The following is a 23,635-nucleotide window of genomic DNA, read 5'->3' as shown; positions in this document are numbered from 1 at the left end:
GTCCCTGCTGGACTGAGAACAGTCCACCAACCAAAAACATCCAGCCAACAGCGTCCTGTGGGCAGCGTCCTGTGACCACTGATGAAGGACTAGAGGATGACCAACACAAACTGTGCAGCAGCAGATGAGCTGTCGTCTCTGACTTTACATCTACAAGGTGGACCGACAAGGTAGGAGTGTCTAATAGAGTGGACAGTGAGTGGACACAGTGTTTAAAAACTCCAGCAGCACTGCTGTGTCTGATCCACTCAGACCAGCGCAACACACTAACACACCACCACCACGTCAGTGTTACTGCAGCGCTGAGAATGACCCACCACCCAATTAGAATCCTGCTCTGTGAGGGTCCATGGGGGTCCTGACCACTGAAGAACAGGGTAACAGAGTATCAGAGAAACAGATGGACTACAGTCTGTAACTGTAGAACTACAGAGTGCAGCTATACAGTAAGTGGAGCTGATAAAGTGGACAGTGAGTGTAGAAACAAGGTGGTGGTCAGAACGTTCTGCCTGATTGGTGTAAATAAACTTTGAATTAACTTGACTATGAGGGCAGTATGCCCCCCTACATGGGTAAGGAAGCCCCCCTCAGGTCATTTATTTTTGCTGATGAAAGAGTTTGGAGGTTTGGTGAGTTTGTAGGCACTGAAGTGAGAACCGTTACTGTTGTTTTTATTAATGTACACCAAACTACATCCACAGTTATAATGACCAATAATAAATATGTGGATTAAAAAATCATCCAGGGCCCAGTCAGCAGCCGGCCGCGTTCACAGAGCCGCTCAGATCACTGAAACACCACACTTAACGAGGAACGTGAGAAAGCTGATGTCCCCTGTCGGCTTAAGAGGGATCATAAAGTTTGAGTCAAGCGTTTAATGATCAGACTTCTTATTCTTAAGAGCGAGTTTTATGAGTTCAGATCATAGTCGGTATCGTCTGCTCATAAATTCCGTATAAACCAGCCCTGAAAATCATCTCAGCCATTATAAAAATACATGAAAGGCCACCTTTACAATGAAAAGGCACACAGAAAGGGAAACACCACCTAATTTTACAACACTGTGCATAACAGTGTCAACTGCTCACAGTGGTGGTGATGGGAACCAGACGTCCCTCTAAAAGCTCCTACAGAAAGTTCCTACATGAACTGGGTCTGAATTCACTGCCTGATGACTGAGACGCTGTTTTATGAGAGTTTAGAGAACTTCAACTCCATTCATGGTGGAGGGAGACATGCAGGGCGCTGTGCGGCAAAATAGTCCCCAAAGAAAACTTATTATTCCAGATTTTCCACTGTTTTCCATCATCAACATTCCATATAAGCTCAGAAGACTCGTGTAGGTTCTCTGGTGGTTCTGGATGGTAAATAAAGTGTCTATATCTGTGTTGTAGCCATGGCGACGCCTGGTTCCCATCACCATCACTGTAAAGACGTCTGAACCAGTTCACACCAAACCCTCTGGACCTGTTTACACCTCACATACAGACATTTTTGCCTTTAAAGGGACACTTCAGTGTCTATCCAGCCTAATCTGCATCTGCTCCGTTTCCCTGAAAGTTTCTCTGAAAATTCCCCTGAACTCAATAGCAAAGGCCCACCGGCCCACCGGTGAGTTTTGAGCCAGTGGAGTTCCTGCTTTTGGTCACACTTTATTTGAATGGTCCCCTACAGATGATCTACAGATGTAGATGATTAACAAACTTCCCGGTGATACTTGGTTGATCATCAACATTAAGGTCAGGTTCAGGGGCACTGTTCTGCCCGGAGGTCGGGGTTCGGGTCAGGCTCAGGGGCACTCTTCTGCCCGGAGGTCGGGGTTCGGGTCAGGTTCAGGGGCACTCTTCTGCCTGGAGGTCGGGGTTTGGGTCAGGTTCAGGGGCACTGTTCTGCCCGGAGGTTGGGGTTCGGGTCAGGTTCAGGGGCACTCTTCTGCCCGGAGGTCGGGGTTCGGGTCAGGTTCAGGGGCACTCTTCTGCCCGGAGGTCGGGGTTCGGGTCAGGTTCAGGGGCACTGTTCTGCCCGGAGGTCGGGGTTCGGGTCAGGCTCAGGGGCACTGTTCTGCCCGGAGGTCGGGGTTCGGGTCAGGCTCAGGGGCACTGTTCTGCCCGGAGGTCGGGGTTCGGGTCAGGCTCAGGGGCACTGTTCTGCCCGGAGGTCGGGGTTCGGGTCAGGCTCAGGGGCACTCTTCTGCCCGGAGGTCGGGGTTCGGGTCAGGCTCAGGGGCACTGTTCTGCCCGGAGGTCGGGGTTCGGGTCAGGCTCAGGGGCACTGTTCTGCCCGGAGGTCGGGGTTCGGGTCAGGTTCAGGGGCACTCTTCTGCCCGGAGGTCGGGGGTCGGGTCAGGTTCAGGGGCACTCTTCTGCCTGGAGGTCGGGGTTCGGGTCAGGTTCAGGGGCACTGTTCTGCCCGGAGGTTGGGGTTCGGGTCAGGTTCAGGGGCACTGTTCTGCCTAGAGGTTAGGGCTCAGAGATTAGGCTGGAAACCCACTGAAGTTCCCCTTTAATTGTAAACTCAGGCCTGACCAATGGGAGAAGATCTAAGGAGAGCTCCTATTGGCCACTCCTTGTTTTTGGCTGTTGGGAACAGAAATTCACTGGAAAGCACTGAAGGGTCATAGATTTACATTTACATGCCAAGTTATTTTCATTTGTGCTTTCCCCCCAAAATCTCCAGTTATTTATATCAGTGATGACATGTTGGGCATTTGTTTTATTGAGGTCACATTCGTTAGGTCACAATAAATGTATAAGTAACTTGAGATCTTGGAAAAAAACGAATGAAAATAAGTTATCAGAGTAAACAGAGTAAACAGAGTCCTTTAGGGCGTCTCCTGGGTTGAAAACCGCCGGAGTGAAATTTAAACACTGGAAAAAGGAAAAAAACGGAACAAAATCCACACAAATCTACAAATGAGCAATGCGGGTCTTTAAGCGGAGGGCAAGAGGGGTCGTTTTACTACAACAGGACGATTCACAGAAGAAAAATGAATAAAGATAAATCACAGGACGTGTGGAACAGCTTCTCCTGAGCGAACAGTCCAGAGCATCTCGGCCCTCCTGACACGTCTACATCACACTGAACTAATACAAGCTAAACGCTCCAAGCTGATCTGGACCTTCTAGACCAAAGAACACAAAAATAATGGAAAAGGTTTGTTTAGAGTCCGTTTGCTGCCTGTCCCCTTGCTTATAACAAAATCTCCCAAACATAAAGGTTCCCAAAGGGTTCTAAAGGGTTCCAAAGGATACGGTCACAGAAAAAAAAAAAAAAAACTAACATCAGTTCGGAATCAATGTTTTCAATGAAAGTGGCAGATAAGAACGACGGTTCTTCGAGTGTTCTTTAGCAGAATCATAAACACTCAGAGAAAAGAGACTTAAAGGGTTCTTTGCATCATGAAAGGGTTCTCCAGAACGATGAATCATGTGTTATAGATGGTTCTATACAGAACCTTTTTCTTCTTATCACTCAAGAGTTCTACTACAGTTCTGGTGTCAAGCCTGTAACAACAAAAGAACCCTTTTAGGTACTATATAGAACCCTTTTCAAAAAGGTTCTTTTCAAAACGGTTCAAATGTTGAAAAATGTATAACACGTTCTCCATCAACATGGATAACACTGTAGTCATGCAAAGCGTTCTTTGAGTGTTCTAAGAGTCTAATATAGAACCGTTTTCTTTGTTAAAGAACCATCTTTTTTTAAAGAGCGTCTAGTCCTGCAAACGTAACTCCCAGTACAGATTTACAAACTTGCCTATTAATAATCTCTAATCACAGAACGACGATCGGAGCTGGAGGTCATTCTAAAATTACAGCTACACTCAATAATAATGTCAATTTCAGAGGTGAGAAACATCTCAGTGCAGATCTTAAAAATATTTCGTCGAAATTACATATTTTGATGATTTTCTGTTTTTTTATTTGATGTTATTTGAATTATTTAACGTATAAGTCATAAAATCATTCAAAACATTGTGTTTCATCCCCAGATAAGTGAGAAATTCAGATAACTTCACACAAATATTTACCTGCTGAAGTTTGTTTGCTGTTTTTTTCACAGAGGAGTCTAAACCTCAGGACTGTATTTACAGTGTGTTTATTCTCTTATAACTGCTTGGTGCCATAATACCTGAAAAATACTGAACACGACATCCAAAAGTATGTTTTTCTGTATATTTTAGGCTCAAATCTGCATTGTGGACATTGTTATTGTACTTAAACTAATAAAAATTACTGATCTGATTCCAAACTGTAGTGTAGAGCCTTCACACTGTGTCGAGGGGGGGTGGGGGTGGGGTGGGGGGGGGTCTTCACGCTCACATCTTATTTATCTGAAACGTTCTTTACTGCGAGAACCCCGTTTCTGGCACCTTCATGTTTGAGAGACGTCTGGTTCGTCTTGAAGAAAAACGGGAACAGAAGGAAAAACAGTAGCGGTACTAAAGAAACAGGAAAAAAAACAGGCGTCCAGCTAAAAACGAGGAGAAAGAGCAGGAAACGAACTGCTGGTGTACGTTTCACCACCTGAGCGGAGTCCGTGAGTCCGTCTGGCTATGAGATGAGTTTAGTGTGGATGGTTATGCTCTGAGGATCCTCTGTGGAGTCGATCTCCTCCGTGTTGAGCACCACGTCTCCGTCGGAGAGCAGCAGCACCTCCTCCTCTCCCTCGATCTGCGGCGAGTCCACGCACACCTCCTCCTGGATGATGACCTGCTGCCCCCCCAGGCTGGCGGTGTTGGCAGCCTGTCCGTTGGCCATGGCCTCCAGCTGCCGGCGGTACGCCTCCGCCTCCTTCTCCTTCTGCAGGAGCTGCTGGTGATACGCTGCCGCCGCACGGTTAGCCTCCTGCAGCTGCCTCTGCAACTGCTCCTGCAGGAGGAGGAGAGCAGGGGGAGGGAGAAAGAGCGAGTGAGAGAGAAAGAGCGAGCGAGCGAGAGAGAGCGCGAGAGAGCGCGCCAGCGAGTGAGTTAGGAGGGGAGGGGGAGGGAGAAAGAGAGGAGGGGAAAGGAGAGAGCGCGAGAGAGCGCGAGAGAGCGCGAGAGAGCGCGAGAGAGCGCGAGAGAGCGCGAGAGAGAGAAAGCGAGAGAGTGAGAGAGAGAGAGGAGGGGAAAGGGGAGAGAGCGAGCAAGAGAGAGACAGACAGAGGGACAGAGAGAGAGAGGGACAGAGGGGGAGAGGGACAGAGGGGGAGAGGGACAGAGGGGGAGAGGGACAGAGGGGGAGAGGGACAGAGGGGGAGAGGGGGAGAGGGGGAGAGAGAGAGACAGAGGGAGGGACAGAGGGAGGGACAGAGATGTGAGCTGCATTCTGCAATGAGCCACTTCACACCAAACCACTCTGAATGACTGTTTACATCCCAAACACTGAACTGTGGGTGAATTTCTGAAATATCAGTGGACGTTCCCTTCCAGAGGATTCCTGCTTAGTATTAACATATAAAAATCTCATGTTCAGCGTCGCTGATCTTACAGCTTCATTACTGCATCGCCTACAATTAGAGTCCAGAAGACCCTGCAGTACACTCTGGTTCTTCAACTGGTTCTGCATAGAACCATGAACACTCAGAGCCATTTGTATGACTAAAGGGTTCTTGTCATTAAAAGATGCCAGAGACTGATGGAGAACGTGTTGTATATGGTTCTATATAGCACAGAGGCCCTTTTTGGTGCTATACAGAATCCTTTTCAAAAAGGTTCCATGTAAAATATAACACATCCTCCATCAATCTGAAGAACCATGTCACCATGCCAAGAACCATTTAAGCATCCAAATGGTTCTCTGTTCATACAGAACCACTCTCTTCACTAAAAACCCTTGATTAAACCTTTGACTCAATGCATGATTAAAGGGTTCTTTCCATCATGAAAGGGTTTTATATAGCACCAAAAAGGGTTCCTCTACTGTAACAAGCTCAGAACACAGCAGAACCCTTTTCAACAAGCTTCTGTATAGAACCACCTATAGCAGGTTCTCCATCACTCTAAACCTTTTCATGATAGAAAGACCATTTAATCATTCAAATGGTTCCTTGAGTGTTCATGGTTCTATATAGAACCGTTTTCTTTACTAAAGAACCCTTGAAGAACCATCTTTTTAAGGGTTTAGAGTAATAGGGCAGATTTTCTTTGTGATCAATATTTAATTAACAAATCAGCACATAGATCAGACTATATTCCCTAAGCCCAACACACGCACGGGACTGGTCACAATAATAATAATAATAATAATAATAATAATATAGAGCTCATAATTACTATTAGATACCAACAGTAGTCCTATTAATGATCATAGCAGTGATGGTCAGTGTTACACTCACAAAAGAGGAGGAGACACATTAAAAACAAACAAACAAACGAATAATTAATGAAATGGTTCAGATTGACAGACTGACCGTATCACTCTGCTCTATGGAACTTGGCAAGACTTCAATCTTCCTCCTCCGGGTCGGAGGCTCGACGTCCTCCTCCACCACCTCTTCTTTAATCTGACTGGCTGGAACCGCCAACACTGGACATCAGGACAGTCCGGTAAAGTTAATTATAACGCAAGATCAGAAAAACAGCAGCAACAAACAGCCATAACACCGTGTTTACACTCAGCACTTTTTTCATAGGCCATACAACGATTACCTGATTATTCAAATGGTGACGTAAACAGATCGCAGGAAGGTCTAGAAATCTGATAAAGAGGCTGGATTTGAGCTCGGGTGTCAGATTTCTCAGTGCTCTGAGCTCTGATTCTGATTTCTATCAGATCTCTCAGTCTGAGCACGTGAGAAAACAGACTCCTGTAGATCTGGAGTTTCCCCATTATCTGATTACAGTCTGACTCCTGTAGATCTGGAGTTTCCCCATTATCTGATTACTGTCTGACTCCTGTAGACCTGGAGTTTCCCCATTATCTGATTACTGTCTGACTCCTGTAGACCTGGAGTTTCCCCATTATCTGATTACTGTCTGACTCCTGTAGACCTGGAGTTTCCCCATTATCTGATTACTGTCTGACTCCTGTAGACCTGGAGTTTCCCCATTATCTGATTACTGTCTGACTCCTGTAGACCTGGAGTTTCCCCATTATCTGATTACTGTCTGACTCCTGTAGACCTGGAGTTTCCCCATTATCTGTTTACTGTCTGACTCATGTAGACCTGGAGTTTCCCCATTATCTGATTACTGTCTGACTCCTGTAGACCTGGAGTTTCCCCATTATCTGATTACTGTCTGACTCGTGTAGACCTGGAGTTTCCCCATTATCTGATTACTGTCTGACTCGTGTAGACCTGGAGTTTCCCCATTATCTGATTACTGTCTGACTCGTGTAGACCTGGAGTTTCCCCATTATCTGATTACTGTATCCTGCCTTCCGCCCGAAGACTGCTGGGATAGGCTCCAGCACCCCCCCGCGACCCTGACGGAGAAGCGGCTTAGAAAATGGATGGATGGATGGATGGATGTCTGACTCCTGTAGACCTGGAGTTTCCCCATTATCTGATTACTGTCTGACTCCTGTAGACCCGGAGTTTCCCCATTATCTGATTACTGTCTGACTCCTGTAGACCCGGAGTTTCCCCATTATCTGATTACTGTCTGACTCCTGTAGACCCGGAGTTTCCCCATTATCTGATTACTGTCTGACTCCTGTAGACCCGGAGTTTCCCCATTATCTGATTACTGTCTGACTCCTGTAGACCCGGAGTTTCCCCCATTATCTGATTACTGTCTGACTCCTGTAGACCCGGAGTTTCCCCCATTATCTGATTACTGTCTGACTCCTGTAGACCCGGAGTTTCCCCCATTATCTGATTACTGTCTGACTCCTGTAGACCCGGAGTTTCCCCCATTATCTGATTACTGTCTGACTCCTGTAGACCCGGAGTTTCCCCCCATTATCTGATTACTGTCTGACTCCTGTAGACCCGGAGTTTCCCCCATTATCTGATTACTGTCTGACTCCTGTAGACCCGGAGTTTCCCCCATTATCTGATTACTGTCTGACTCATGTAGACCCGGAGTTTCCCCCATTATCTGATTACTGTCTGACTCCTGTAGACCTGGAGTTTCCCCATTATCTGATTACTGTCTGACTCCTGTAGACCTGGAGGTTCCCCATTATCTGATTACTGTCTGACTCCTGTAGACCTGGAGTTTCCCCATTATCTGATTACTGTCTGACTCCTGTAGACCCGGAGTTTCCCCATTATCTGATTACTGTCTGACTCCTGTAGACCCGGAGTTTCCCCATTATCTGATTACTGTCTGACTCCTGTAGACCTGGAGTTTCTCCGTTATCTGATTACTGTCAGACTCCTGTAGACCTGGAGTTTCCCCATTATCTGATTACTGTCTGACTCCTGTAGACCTGGAGTTTCCCCATTATCTGATTACTGTCTGACTCCTGTAGACCTGGAGGTTCCCCATTATCTGATTACTGTCTGACTCCTGTTGACCTGCAGTTTCCCCATTATCTGATTACTGTCTGACTCCTGTAGACCTGGAGTTTCCCCATTATCTGATTACTGTCTGACTCATGTAGACCTGGAGTTTCCCCATTATCTGATTACTTAAGAGCATGAAAACACACTGAACCAGTTACTGATACCGTCTGATTTTCTGCACTTATCAGATCTGCAGTGTCTCACCTTGCCGTCCGTTCTGCATAGTCACAAAGACAGGTTGTCCCAGTCTGGTCTGCAGGTGACCCTGTTCATCTGTCAGTATGGTGATGACCCTCTGACCAGCTTCATTGACCACCTGTTGGATGCCAGTGTCCAAGGCACTGACCGCAATTGCCTCCTCTGTGTCTCCTGGACAAAACAACATAAGTTCAGTTAAAACTGCAGTTCAGACAAAAATTACATTTAGGATCAGCCAAAAAAAAATCACGTTTGGTGTCTAAAAATTGCCTCTTTACTTTTAACACTGGAGCTGCAAGGCTAATGTAGCTATCAGGTAAGGGGTGCTTATAACCACCAATCAGCAACGTGCTGACCACATTAACACATCATCAGAAGCTCGTCTCAAATCTTGTGCACTGTTAAAGGGGAAACACTTTGGTGCAGGTGTCTTTACAGTGGTGGTGATGGGAACCAGGCGTCGCCATGACTACAACACAGATACAGACACTTTATTTACCATCCAGAACCACCAGAGAACCTACACGAGTCTTCTGAGTTCATATGGAATGCTGATGATGGAAAACAGTGGAAAATCTGGAATAATCAGTTTTCTTTGGGGACTATTTTGCCGCACAGCGCCCTGCATGTCTCCCTCCACCATGAATGGAGTTGAAGTTCTCTAAACTCTCATAAAACAGCGTCTCAGTCATCAGGCAGTGAATTCAGAACCAGCTCATGTAGGAACTTTGTGAGGAGCTTTTAGAGGGACGTCTGGTTCCTATCACCACCACTGTGAACAGCTCTGACTCGGTGAGTTTATCTACTGAGAAAAGAAATAGGTAGAAATCCTCTTTTCAGGATTTGACAGACTTGATAATGTGGTTTTTGGTACCACGTCACACGTGTCTACAATACGATTTACCAGTCTACAATTATACCAATTTACCAATAACACTGCTATTAATATTAGTAGTATAATCACTTGTAGGTAGTTTGACCAGAGGAGGATGGGTCCCCCCTGGTGAGCCTGGTTCCTCCCAAGGTTTCTTCCTCAGTTCTGAGGGAGTTTTTCCTTGCCACTGTTGCCCCTGGCTTGCCCACCGGGGGGTTTCTGTACATTCTTACACTCCTGTTAAAACTTTGTCTTTTCCGAAATTCTGTAAAGCTGCTTTGTGACAACATCCGCTGTAAAAAGCGCTACAAATAAATTTGATTTGAGGAAAAAGTGTTTTCTCTACTTATAAAGACATGAAGGCCGGTTTCGTTACCAGCGTTGGGTTTGATGAGATCGGCGATGTTGATGACTCCCCCCTGGATGTTGGGGACCCCCTGAATGATGAACTGCGGGGCGACGTTTCCATTTATGATGGAAGCTTCTGCGTTCCTGTTCACCTGCTTCCGCATGCCCTCCTGAGGAACAGAGAAAATCAACAGCCCCAGTGACATTTCACCCACTCAGCCCTTCACGTCTAGGGGTGGGGTGTCCTGATTAGTGTTGAGATAGAGGGGTGGGGTGAAGTGTTGGGGCCACATGGTCCTCCAAACAGAGACTCCAAACAGAGAGACATGAGGAAAAACCAGCGAGACGGAGAACAAGAGACCAAAGAATCCCACAAATATGAGAATTTACTCTGTTCAAAAAATTACAGTAACCATCATATTATATTAGTTTCATGTCATTTCGGTGTGTTTTGGCCTTTTTCTTCATAACAAGCATTAAAAATCTCTATCAGTGCAGCTAAATTTCCCGTTCCACCTTAAATGGTGCAACAGTTACATTCTGGCACCTCAGGCATCAGAACTACGGCTCCATTTAAGGTGGAACGGGAAAGTTCAAGCAAGAATCTGGAGAATCTCGGACTTCAGCTTCATATCACTGAAGAATTAGGGGTGGGTGATAATAAATAACTGCCCCCCTCTTTGAAGGCGTATGATCCCTAAATGTAACTAAAGCCCAGCAGTGAGGAGCTGAACTTTCCCCTCCTCTGCTGTCCCTGCAGACGGGCAGGGTCGCCCACAGAGCGGCGCTGGTAGCTGATAATGAAGCGATGCTCTGTTTATTTGAGGGTTGTGGATTTTAAGGAGAATTTCTTCTCAAGAACAGTTGGTTAATGAGGCCTGATAATGTGAAATCTGACCAATAGGAAAAGAGCCAGCAACATTCCTGCTGGACGGTCCTAACTTCTGATAAACTTGTCAACGTAATGTTAACAGAGCGATACTGTAGCAGCGACAGAGAAACAAAGCAAAGAAGGGAAAAACAGCACAGCAACGCAGAAGGAGCACAGAGACAGAGAGAGGGAAGAAAAGGAAATAAAAGAGAAAAAGGAAAAATCAGTTCAGTGATCCTGGTCGTTCGCTGGAACTCTTAAAAAATTCCCTAAAACTACCAGTCAGCTCACATATGAGCCTCTCAGCTCTCTGTAAAAATTACAGATATTAAAATTAAAACAAGTACGCAACCCGCTCGACTTAAAATGACTTCACTGAACGTGGAATAAAAAGTTAAACATAAAACACAAACTACTCTTTAACAAGTTCGGTTAACTCGCTGACCAGGTCACTTGCTTTAAGTTTAAACGCTGCATCATTTTTGACAGTGTATGCAGCGCCTTGGCGAGCTCGCTGAGCCAAATTTTTTAAAATAATTTTCTTTTTATTTGTGAAAGTCTTTCAAAAAGGAAAGAAATTTTTAAAGATTCACACTGTATCTAAAATAAAAGTAAACATAAATAAGAGAGACAGGATCCCAATACCGTATGTATGCATAAATAAATAAGTAAATAAATTTCTATTACAAACTGAATTCAGAACTGAAATATATATATATATATATATATATAAAAATTTTAAAAATCTAAATTTCTGATTTTCCCTCCCAAAGTACACTTTTTTTCTTTCTAAAAACTAATTACATTTTAAACGAAGAATTGTAGTCAAGAAAGCAGAGGAAGTGAAAAAGGGAGGTCATGAAAACCTACATAAGGTCTGGTCGTCTGGGTTTTATATAAACTAGTCATTTAGACCAAATCCGACAGAGTGGGCAGCGGCAGTCGTGGGCTGGAGGTTAGGGAACCAGCCTTATGACCAGAAGGTCGCTGGTTCGATCCCCAGAGCCGACAGCATGTGACTGAGGTGTCCTTGATCAAGACACCTAACCCCCAGGTCAGGTGTCTTGATTGGGCTGCCCACTGCCCTGGGCAAGTGTACTCACTGCCCCCTAGTGTGTATGTGGTGTTTCACTGTATTGATGGGTTAAATGTGGGCGTGAAATTTCTCCACTTAAAGAATAAATTTTTTTTCATGATAAAACCTCGCCCTGTGATGGACTGGCGACCTATCCAGGGTGTATCCTGCCTTCCGCCCGATGACTGCTGGGATAGGCTCCAGCACCCCCCGCGACCCAGAAGGAGAAGCGGCTTAGAAGATGTGTGAGATATGTATTTTATCAACAATGTCAACCGTGTAATCGAGGGGATCAATAAACGGTCATTTTCTGACTTCTGAGCCACATTTTAAACACCGGTGGGGTTCCTGATCCCCACGACCTCCCAAAGACCTCCGTCGCGATTATAACGCCATGTGACGGCTGTCTGTACTCGACTATCAAGATGCTGGAAAGACAGTGAAAAAGCAAGCAGAGCGGTTTCGGTTCAGGGGATTTTCTGAGATTATACGGCTTTGAGTGGAACCTGAACGTATCAAACCAGGAGAACCGTCCTCACTCACACAGCTTACGGAACTTACAGAACCCACCTGGAGTAAACTCACGAGTCCCGCGTGCTGGATGTCCATCGCGATGTCAAAGGGGGACTTGTCGAACTTGCTGAGGGCGTGAACGTCAGCGCCGTGTTTGATTAACAGCTGTGCAACGTTGTGGTGTCCGTGCTGAGTAGCCCAGTGTAGAGCGGTCATCTTCAGCATGTCTTTGGCATTGATGTCTGCTCCACTCTACAGTGGACAGGCAAGGAAATCAGGAGACAGAACCATCTAATCAGAACAGTTTGTTTATATTTTTCCTCCTGTAGTTCTGAAGCAGAGCGAGTAGACCCCGAGAATGAGCGTGTCATCGCGAGATAAATTATAGCTCCTTAACGAGCAGCTTGTTGCTACGTCAGCGTAACGAGCTCCACCCACTCGCTGCACAGCGGGAAGTTCGTTCTCCGGCTCCACACAGTTTGGAAATTTAGTGTTCAGCGTCGGACCAAATCGGCTGTCGGTCAGATGTGATTTTAACAGTGTCCGTTTTCTGTTTGTGCACAAACTATACAGCTCGAGCGTCTCCTACAGCGGTCAAAGGTGTTGCTTAGCAACAGCGTCTCAGCGGAGTGATACAGTGTTGGTGAAAACCCTGTGATGTTACGGTGAAATAACAGCACAGTTAGCGCGAATCTCAACCAATCGCCTTGCTCGGCTGGAACAAGCTGTTGTATAAATAAGCTTATCCTATGTTGACTGAAGGTGCCAGTGTGTGTGTGTGTGTGTGTGTTGCGCCTGATGGGTCTAATTCCTTTATTTCTTTGTACAGGGAAAATAGACTTTATCATTAGACTTCTATTTTTTAAAAGGTAAATCTTCATGTTGATCAAACAGCTGATCATTAAAGTAGTTGACAGATTAATCAAGGGAAAAACAGTCGTTAGCGTCGGACCTAATGAACGTTCTGAAACGAACGCCGCCAAACGTGAGGAACCAAAATGCACTTTGCTGTCTTTCCCAGTGTGTCTGCTTATCTTCTCTCTGGAATCATCGCTTCATATAGCACAAACCACCCTGGACAGTTGCCCAGTGGAGCACTAGCAGTGTAGAACACTGCTGAGAACGCTGTGAGCACTAAAAACGCTCTATGCACATTCTATGAACACTGAACATTATGAACGTTCCGTGGACGTTCTGAGCACCATGAACACTATGAACGTTATGAGCGCTATGGACATTCCATAAACGCCATGAGCACTACGTGTGCACTATGGGCGGCGTGTGCACTATGGGCGGCGTGTGCACTATGGGCACTATAAACATTATGAGAGCACTATGGGCGGCGTGAGCACTATGGACGGCATGAGCACCATGGGCGGCGTGAGCACCATGGACACTATAAATATTATGAGAGCACTTTGGGCGGCGTGTGCACTATGGGCGGCGTGTGCACTATGGGCGGCGTGTGCACTATGGACACTATAAACATTATGAGAGTACTTTGGGCGGCGTGAGCACTATGGACACTATAAATATTATGAGAGCACTTTGGGCGGCGTGTGCACTATGGGCGGCGTGTGCACTATGGGCGGCGTGAGCACTATGGGCGGCGTGAGCACTATGGGCGGCGTGAGCACTATGGACGGCGTGAGCACTATGGACACTATAAACATTATGAGAGCACTATGGGCGGCGTGAGCACTATGGACGGCGTGAGCACTATGGACGGCGTGAGCACTATGGACACTATAAACATTATGAGAGCACTATGGGCGGCGTGAGCACTATGGACGGCGTGAGCACTATGGACACTATAAACATTATGAGAGCACTATGGGCGGCGTGAGCACTATGGGCGGCGTGAGCACCATTGGCGGCGTGAGCACCATGGGCGGCGTGAGCACCATGGGCGGCGTGGGCGGCGTGAGCACCATGGGCGGCGTGAGCACCATGGGCGGCGTGAGCACCATGGGCGGCGTGAGCACCATGGACACTATAAATATTATGAGAGCACTTTGGACGGCATGAGCACTATGGACGGCATGAGCACCATGGGCGGCGTGAGCACTATGGACACTATAAATATTATGAGAGCACTTTGGGCGGCGTGTGCACTATGGACACTATAAACATTATGAGAGCTATGGACATTCCATAAACGCCATGAGCACTATGGACGGCGTGAGCACTATGGACGGCATGAGCACCATGGACGGCGTGAGCATTATGGACACTATAAATATTATGAGAGCACTTTGGGCGGCGTGTGCACTATGGGCGGCGTGAGCACCATGGGCGGCGTGAGCATTATGGACACTATAAATATTATGAGAGCACTTTGGGCGGCGTGTGCACTATGGGCGGCGTGAGCACTATGGGCGGCGTGAGCACTATGGACACTATAAACATTATGAGAGCACTATGGGCGGCGTGAGCACTATGGGCGGCGTGAGCACTATGGGCGGCGTGAGCACTATGGACACTATAAACATTATGAGAGCACTATGGGCGGCGTGAGCACTATGGGCGGCGTGAGCACTATGGGCGGCGTGAGCACTATGGGCGGCGTGAGCACTATGGGCGGCGTGAGCACTATGGGCACTATAAACATTATGAGAGCACTATGGACGCCGTGAGCACTATGGACGGCGTGAGCACTATGGACGGCGTGAGCACTATGGACGGCGTGAGCACTATGGACGGCGTGTGCACTATGGGCGGCGTGAGCACTATGGGCGGCGTGAGCACTATGGGCGGCGTGAGCACTATGGGCGGCGTGAGCACTATGGGCGGCGTGTGCACTATGGGCGGCGTGTGCACTATGGACACTATAAACATTATGAGAGCACTATGGGTGGCGTGAGCACTATGGGCGGCGTGAGCACTATGGGCGGCGTGAGCACTATGGGCGGCGTGAGCACTATGGGCGGCGTGTGCACTATGGGCGGCGTGTGCACTATGGGCGGCGTGTGCACTATGGGCACTATAAACATTATGAGAGCACTTTGGGCGGCGTGTGCACTATGGGCGGCGTGAGCACTATGGGCGGCGTGAGCACTATGGGCGGCGTGAGCACTATGGGCGGCGTGTGCACTATGGGCGGCGTGTGCACTATGGACACTATAAACATTATGAGAGCACTATGGGTGGCGTGAGCACTATGGGCGGCGTGAGCACTATGGACACTATAAACATTATGAGAGCACTATGGGTGGCGTGAGCACTATGGGCGGCGTGAGCACTATGGGCGGCGTGAGCACTATGGACACTATAAACATTATGAGAGCACTATGGGCGGCGTGAGCACTATGGGCGGCGTGAGCACTATGGGTGGCGTGAGCACTATGGACACTATAAACATTATGAGAGCACTATGGGTGGCGTGAGCACTATGGGCGGCGTGAGCACTATGGGCGGCGTGAGCACTATGGGCGGCGTGAGCACTATGGGCGGCGTGAGCACTATGGGCGGCGTGAGCACTATGGGCGGCGTGAGCACTATGGGCGGCGTGAGCACTATGGGCACTATAAACATTATGAGAGCTATGGACATTCCATAAACGCCATGAGCACTATGGACGGCGTGAGCACTATGGACGGCATGAGCACCATGGGCGGCGTGAGCACTATGGACACTATAAATATTATGAGAGCACTTTGGGCGGCGTGTGCACTATGGGCGGCGTGTGCACTACGGAAACTATAAACATTATGAGAGCACTATGGACGGCGTGAGCACTATGGACGGCGTGAGCACTATGGACGGCGTGAGCACTATGGACACTATAAACATTATGAGAGCACTATGGACGGCGTGAGCACTATGGACGGCGTGAGCACTATGGACGGCGTGAGCACTATGGACGGCGTGAGCACTATGGGCGGCGTGAGCACTATGGACACTATAAACATTATGAGAGCACTATGGGTGGCGTGAGCACTATGGGCGGCGTGAGCACTATGGGCGGCGTGAGCACTACGGGCGGCGTGAGCACTACGGGCGGCGTGAGCACTACGGGCGGCGTGAGCACTACGGGCGGCGTGAGCACTATGGGCGGCATGAGCACCATGGGCGGCGTGAGCACTATGGACACTATAAATATTATGAGAGCACTTTGGGCGGCGTGTGCACTATGGGCGGCGTGTGCACTATGGGCACTATAAACATTATGAGAGCACTTTGGGCGGCGTGTGCACTATGGGCGGCGTGAGCACTATGGGCGGCGTGAGCACTATGGGCACTATAAACATTATGAGAGCACTATGGGCGGCGTGAGCACTATGGGCGGCGTGAGCACTATGGACACTATAAAAATTATGAGAGCTATGGACATTCCATAAACGCCATGAGCACTATGGACGGCGTGAGCACCATGGGCGGCGTGAGCACTATGGACACTATAAATATTATGAGAGCACTATGGACGGCGTTTGCACTATGGGCGGCGTGTGCACTATGGGCGGCGTGTGCACTATGGAAACTATAAACATTATGAGAGCACTATGGACGGCGTGAGCACTATGGACGGCGTGAGCACTATGGACGGCGTGAGCACTATGGACGGCGTGAGCACTATGGACACTATAAACATTATGAGAGCACTATGGACGGCGTGAGCACTATGGACGGCGTGAGCACTATGGACGGCGTGAGCACTATGGACACTATAAAAATTATGAGAGCACTATGGGCGGCGTGAGCACTATGGGCGGCGTGAGCACTATGGGCGGCGTGAGCACTATGGGCGGCGTGAGCACCATGGGCGGCGTGAGCACTATGGACACTATAAATATTATGAGAGCACTTTGGGCGGCGTGTGCACTATGGGCGGCGTGTGCACTATGGGCGGCGTGTGCACTATGGGCACTATAAACATTATGAGAGCACTTTGGGCGGCGTGAGCACTATGGACACTATAAACATTATGAGAGCACTATGGACAGCGTGAGCACTATGGACAGCGTGAGCACTATGGACACTATAAACATTATGAGAGCACTATGGGCGGCGTGAGCACTATGGGCGGCGTGAGCACTATGGACACTATAAACATTATGAGAGCTATGGACATTCCATAAACGCCATGAGCACTATGGACGGCGTGAGCACTATGGACACTATGAACATTATGAGAGCACTATGGACGGCGTGAGCACTATGGACGGCGTGAGCACTATGGACACTATAAACATTATGAGAGCACTATGGGCGGCGTGAGCACTATGGACGGCGTGAGCACTATGGGCGGCGTGAGCACTATGGACACTATAAACATTATGAGAGCACTATGGGTGGCGTGAGCACTATGGGCGGCGTGAGCACTATGGGCGGCGTGAGCACTATGGACACTATAAATATTATGAGAGCACTATGGGTGGCGTGAGCACTATGGGCGGCGTGAGCACTATGGGCGGCGTGAGCACTATGGACACTATAAACATGAGAGCTATGGACATTCCATAAACGCCATGAGCACTATGGACGGCGTGAGCACTATGGACGGCATGAGCACCATGGGCGGCGTGAGCACTATGGACACTATAAATATTATGAGAGCACTTTGGGCGGCGTGTGCACTATGGGCGGCGTGTGCACTATGGGCGGCGTGTGCACTATGGGCACTATAAACATTATGAGAGCACTTTGGGCGGCGTGAGCACTATGGACACTATAAACATTATGAGAGCACTATGGACAGCGTGAGTACTATGGACGGCGTGAGCACTATGGACACTATAAACATTATGAGAGCACTATGGGTGGCGTGAGCACTATGGGCGGCGTGAGCACTATGGGCGGCGTGGGCGGCGTGAGCACTATGGGCGGCGTGAGCACTATGGACACTATAAACATTATGAGAGCTATGGACATTCCATAAACGCCATGAGCACTATGGACGGCGTGAGCACTATGGACGGCGTGTGCACTATGGACGGCGTGTGCACTATGGGCGGCGTGAGCACTATGGACACTATAAATATTATGAGAGCACTTTGGGCGGCGTGTGCACTTTGGGCGGCGTGTGCACTATGGGCGGCGTGAGCACTATGGGCGGCGTGAGCACTATGGGCGAGCACTATGGGCGGCGTGAGCACTATGGGCGAGCACTATGGGCGGCGTGAGCACTATGGGCGAGCACTATGGGCGGCGTGAGCACTATGGGCGAGCACTATGGGCGGCGTGAGCACTATGGGCGGCGTGAGCACTATGGGCGGCGTGAGCACTATGGGCGGCGTGAGCACTATGGGCGAGCACTATGGGCGGCGTGAGCACTATGGGCGAGCACTATGGGCGGCGTGAGCACTATGGGCGAGCACTATGGGCGGCGTGAGCACTATGGGCGAGCACTATGGGCGGCGTGAGCACTATGGGCGAGCACTATGGGCGGCGTGAGCACTATGGGCGAGCACTATGGGCGGCGTGAGCACTATGGGCGAGCACTATGGGCGGCGTGAGCACTATGGGCGAGCACTATGGGCGGCGTGAGCACTATGGGCGAGCACTATGGGCGGCGTGTGCACTGTGACCGCTGTACTGTGTTTGTGAACTTACTCTGATTAATAAATCCACAATGAGCTCGTGGCCCTCTGTGGCTGCCACATGCAGAGGGGTCCTGTCCACCTTGGTGCGGGCGTCTTTACTGATGCCCGCTCTCAGCAGCACCTCGGCCGTGGAGCAGTGACCGTACTGCGCCGCTAGGTGCAGCGGTGAGGTTCCCAGCTAAACCACACAAACAAGAAAACACCATCAAACTGCAGCGTATTCACAACAAACACAAGGCAGTCCATGCTGATCAACCACAGCCTTCAGGCAGGGCAGAGCACGGTTCTAAATGTTTCTGTACTGAGGCTAAGAGTGGAACCTTCAGACCTTAACAGGCCTTCAGAGAAGGACTAGTGATTTCCTGTCTGCAATTTTTAGTTACTTCTCTTTCAGTAAAATCAACTTACTGTTTAAACTCTGGTTCTTCAAGGGTTCTTTAGTAAATCAAATATAGAACATTAACACTCAAAGAACTCTTTGCATGAGTGAAGAGTTCTATGCATCGCACAATGGTTCTTCAGACTGATGGAGAAAATGTTCTGTATGGTTCTATATAGAACCTTTTTGAAAAGCGGTTCTATATATTACCAAAAAGTTTCTTCTACGTAGAACCATGTGCAAAAATGTTCCAAATAGAACCACCTATAGCACATTCCCCATCAACCTTAAGAACACTTTAACGATGCAAAGAACCCTTTAACCATGAAAAAAGTTCTTTGAGTGTTTGTGGTTCTATATAGAACATACTAAAGAACCCTTGAAGAACCATCTCTTTTTTTTTTTTTTTTTTTTTTTAAGTGAGACAAACCTGTTAAATTATTGTAAGAAATTGGAAAGCTGGCCAATCAGGAACCATGTTGTCAGTGGTATCTAGGTAGATACAGCTAAGCGAGCTCTCCTACTGGTTAGGACTTCAGGAGCTGAAGAGAAGTCCTAACAGGTTAGATTAACTAGCAGAATTAACCAATTATACTCTGCTTTCCAATTTTATCAGGGAAAAAGTCACACTAGGCCTTCTGGACGTTCTAGATAAGTCACTGACTGAATATGAGCGGCAGCCTAGTCACTGTGAAAGTGACGGAAGACCAAACGCACATGGATGTGTCCGTCACGGACTTCAATCAAAACATGGAAGGTCTTACAAGCTTCACTCACAGAGGTCTATGCCTGATCTAGAACTGCCTTTTGCAAATTTTCCGTTCCACCTTCAATGCCGCAGCATCGTGGTGCTTCAACTGCTGCACCGATCAAGGTTTGAAGGTTCTCTATGTATGAACTCCATCACGCTGCTGAGCTGATCTCCGAGCTCGGCTGTGTATCTGTGTTCTTTACCCAGTCGGTGGTGAAAGGAGCTCCGTTTGCCATCAGTGTCCGCACTTCTTCATCCTCTCCGTTCCGCGCAGCTTCCAAAAGCCGCTTCCCCAAGTCCACCAGGGACATCTGAGCGACACAGGAGAGACAAAAACAAGTATATTATACAGGCAGAACACTCTGACCACCTCCTCGTTTCTACACTCACTGTCCACTTTATCAGCTCCACTTACTGTAGAGCTGCACTCTGTAGTTCTACAGTTACAGACTGTAGTCCATCTGTTTCTCTGATACTCTGGTACCCTGTTCTTCAGTGGTCAGGACCCCCATGGACCCTCACAGAGCAGGTACTATTTGGGTGGTGGGTCATTCTCAGCGCTGCAGTAACACTGACGTGCTGGTGGTGTGTTAGTGTGTGTTGTGCTGGTCTGAGTGGATCAGACACAGCAGTGCTGCTGGAGTTTTTAAACACTGTGTCCACTCACTGTCCACTATTAGACACTCCTACCTTGTCGGTCCACCTTGTAGATGTAACGTCAGAGACGACAGCACATCTGCTGCTGCAGTTTGTGTTGGTCATCCTCTAGTCCTTCATCAGTGGTCACAGGACGCTGCCCACAGGACGCTGCCCACAGGACGCTGCCCACAGGACGCTGCCCACAGGACGCTGCTGGCTGGATATTTTTGGTTGGTGGACTATTCTCAGGCCAGCAGCGACACTGAGGTGTTTAAAAACTCCAGCAGCACTGCTGTGTCTGATCCACTCAGACCAGCGCAACACACACTAACACACCACCACCACCACATCAGTGTTACTGCAGTGCTGAGAATCACCCACCACCCAAATAGTACCTGCTCTGTGAGGGTCCATGGGGGTCCTGGCCACTGAAGAACAGGGTAACAGAGTATCAGAGAAACAGATGGACTACAGTCTGTAACTGTAGAACTACAGAGTCCAGCTATACAGTAAGTGGAGCTGATAAGATGGACAGTGAGCGCAGAAACGTATCTAGATCAGTTTTTCAGCAGGTTCAGGCCTGTTTAAAGCACATTTACCTGTACTGGGTTCTAGGACAGAGAGAAAAGAACGCAGGTCTAACTTTAAACCCAGTGAACGGTCTTTAAAACCCAAACCAGCAGGAGAAATAATCTGCGAAAGGGGAGAAAACAGCAGTGCATAACATTAACAGAGCAACATGACCCAACACAGCTCTGCACTCGCTTTAAAAGGGTGGGCCTTCCAGGGTTCTTCAGTGAAGCAAAGGGTTCTATTTAGAACCATGGGTCCTATATAGAAGCATGTCACGCTCAAATGGTTCTCGGTGTGGTGAAACGGTTCTTTGGACTGATGTAAAATGTACCCTTTACGATTCTATATAGAACCTTTTTGAAGATGCTTCTAAACGGCTGTAAGCCTGACATCGCAACAACAGAGGAACCCTTTCTGGTGCTGTATAGAACCACATAGAACACATTCTCCATCACAGCATGGAATGGTTCTACATAGACCTCATGGTCCTAACTAGAACCGTTCCCTTTACTGACAACCACCTTTTTAAAAAGTGCACTCTAATATTATATTTAAATTGAACCAAACCCTAACATGAATAAATAAGCGCTAATTTGCCTAATTTGTGAATATTTAGTGCTAAATCCACATTTCTGAACTTTAACACGAACATTTTAACCTATAACTGCGTTTATAAACTCTAATATGCTCCTATAATGATCCGCCTGCGCTTATAAACCCGAACAGAAACGCTCCAGCACAGATGTGTGGGGCTAAAGCACAGTATGAATATGCAAATATGTAAATATATGTAAATACGTCAATTTTGTTTGCAGCTGTTTTTCTTCGGTTTAGTCGCTGAAACTTAAAAATCGCGCCTTTTTCCGCCCAAATCTCAACATTTCCCGGGCTAAACTGTAAAGGCGAGCTTAGTGAATCTCTCTTACCGTCGCTGCGGCGCTGAATTAGCCTTTTAAAGCTGATTTTTGCGCTGAAATTTTATTTTTTATTTCGTGAGTTTTCAAAACTCACCACTGAAACTACTGCTGCTCTTCTTCTTCAGCTCACCGAGCGGCTCAACAACCGCCCAAGCGCCGCGTCGCCGCCTCCTGCTGGCCAAGCGGGGAACTTCAGTATTTCAGCGCTTAGACAGACAAAAAAATCCTGTAATAAATTAGTTTATAAATGTTTTTTATTATTATTATTATTATTATTGTCCCACAGTATATTAATTCTTAGAAATACATTTAAATACATAATTCATGTTGCAGTTTATATGTTAATTTTCATATTTGAATAAAAACTGAATGCACTAAATTATATAAAGTTAGTTTTTATTTTTTTAGAAGTTATTTTTTCACATTTAAATATTCTTGTTAGAATTTACATATTAATACCTAAATATCTATCTGATACAGAGCCCTGCCGGTGAAATGCGTGGCCACACTTTATTAACGCCTTACTAAGTCATGGCCACGACTTAATCATCTCGTTCCCACGCATTATTTTTATATCAACAGCATGTTCACCAGCGGGGCTCCATAATCTGAGACATTGTTGATGTAGTTTTATGTGAGATTTTATAAACTTAGCCTCATATTTAAATATTTATGTTGGAGTTTTTAAACCGAATTTTGGTTAAAAATATTCACGTTAGAGCTGGTGACGTCCTATAGAGATAAAAATAATGCGTGGCCACGTCTTATTAACACGTGGGAACGATATCCTAATGCGTGGCCACGCCTTATTAGCCATAACTTAGTAAGGCGTGGGAACGAAATTGTGGCTTACTAAGTCGTGGCCACGCATTAGGATCTCGTTCCCACGCATTATTTTTATTTCTACAGGAGGTTCGCCAGCGGGGCTCAGTAGTAAATGCTGACGTGACGGTTTGGAGAGGTGGTTTTATATATTCATATCACAGCTCATGGGTCATTTCAGATTTAAGTACTGGCCCTGGGTTTGTAGCAAAACAAACAAATAAATAAACAAACAAATAAATAAATAATTGAAAGTGCGTTTCTAAAACTCCAGGTCAGTCGTTCGCACGTTACTCACGTGTCCAGCACGTCTTCTTCTGAGGTGCTTTAAATGTCGACTGCGGTCATTTGGTGGGCCAGTGCTGCATTACCGCCCCCTGCTGGCCTGCAGTTTAAAAGCAGCGTTCATACACCTGCACTACAGCACACATTAAAGGGGAGTTCAACCAAGTCGTTCTAAGTGGTTCTGAGCGGTTTGGTGTTTCTAGATAAACTTACCGAGTCACAGTGGTGGTGATGGGAACCAGACGTCCCCCTCTAAAAGCTCCTCACAGGAAGTTCCTACATGAACTGGTTCTGAATTCACTGCCTGATGACTGAGACGCTGTTTTATGAGAGTTTAGAGAACTTCAACTCCATTCATGGTGGAGGGAGACATGCAGGGCGCTGTGTGGCAAAATAGTCCCCAGAGAAAACT

The 23,635-nt window shown here is 47.5% G+C and overlaps 1 protein-coding gene across 4 annotated transcripts; it reads right to left on the bottom strand.

The window, feature by feature from the left end:
* Nucleotides 1–2,907: 2,907 nt before the first annotated feature.
* Nucleotides 2,908–22,283, bottom strand: gabpb2a (GA binding protein transcription factor subunit beta 2a). Of its 4 annotated transcripts, none has more exons than XM_017722774.2 (9): nt 22,126–22,256; nt 21,226–21,319; nt 20,191–20,298; nt 18,868–19,035; nt 12,373–12,567; nt 9,885–10,026; nt 8,641–8,805; nt 6,394–6,509; nt 2,908–4,871 (listed from the first exon to the last, which is right to left on the bottom strand). In XM_017722774.2, the coding sequence occupies exons 3-9, from the start codon at nt 20,296–20,298 to the stop codon at nt 4,554–4,556; spliced, it is 1,212 nt and encodes a 403-aa protein (XP_017578263.1). In that variant the 5' UTR covers nt 21,226–21,319; nt 22,126–22,256; the 3' UTR covers nt 2,908–4,553. The 4 variants fall into 4 exon arrangements, with proteins under 4 accessions (XP_017578263.1, XP_017578264.1, XP_017578266.1 ...); XM_017722775.2 differs by having other exon boundaries at nt 22,211–22,225; XM_017722777.2 differs by lacking the exon at nt 21,226–21,319 and having other exon boundaries at nt 22,211–22,283.
* Between the last annotated feature and the right edge of the window lie 1,352 nt (nt 22,284–23,635).

This window comes from Pygocentrus nattereri, chromosome 27 (genome assembly GCF_015220715.1).
Source record: "Pygocentrus nattereri isolate fPygNat1 chromosome 27, fPygNat1.pri, whole genome shotgun sequence".
NCBI classification, from domain to species: Eukaryota; Metazoa; Chordata; class Actinopteri; order Characiformes; family Serrasalmidae; genus Pygocentrus; species Pygocentrus nattereri.
This window is presented reverse-complemented; position numbering and strand designations above follow the sequence as displayed.

What these genes read in the sequence shown, in the direction of transcription:
- gabpb2a (XM_017722777.2), bottom strand. Translation starts at nt 20,298, where the DNA reads ATGTCCCTGGTGGACTTGGGGAAGCGGCTTTTGGAAGCTGCGCGGAAC. An exon ending in GACTCGTGAGTTTACTCCAG is followed by an intron (nt 10,027 to 12,372) that starts GTGGGTTCTGTA and finishes TCTGTTCCTCAG; the next exon opens with GAGGGCATGCGGAAGCAGGT. An exon ending in TCTCATCAAACCCAACGCTG is followed by an intron (nt 8,806 to 9,884) that starts GTAACGAAACCG and finishes TGTTTTGTCCAG; the next exon opens with GAGACACAGAGGAGGCAATT.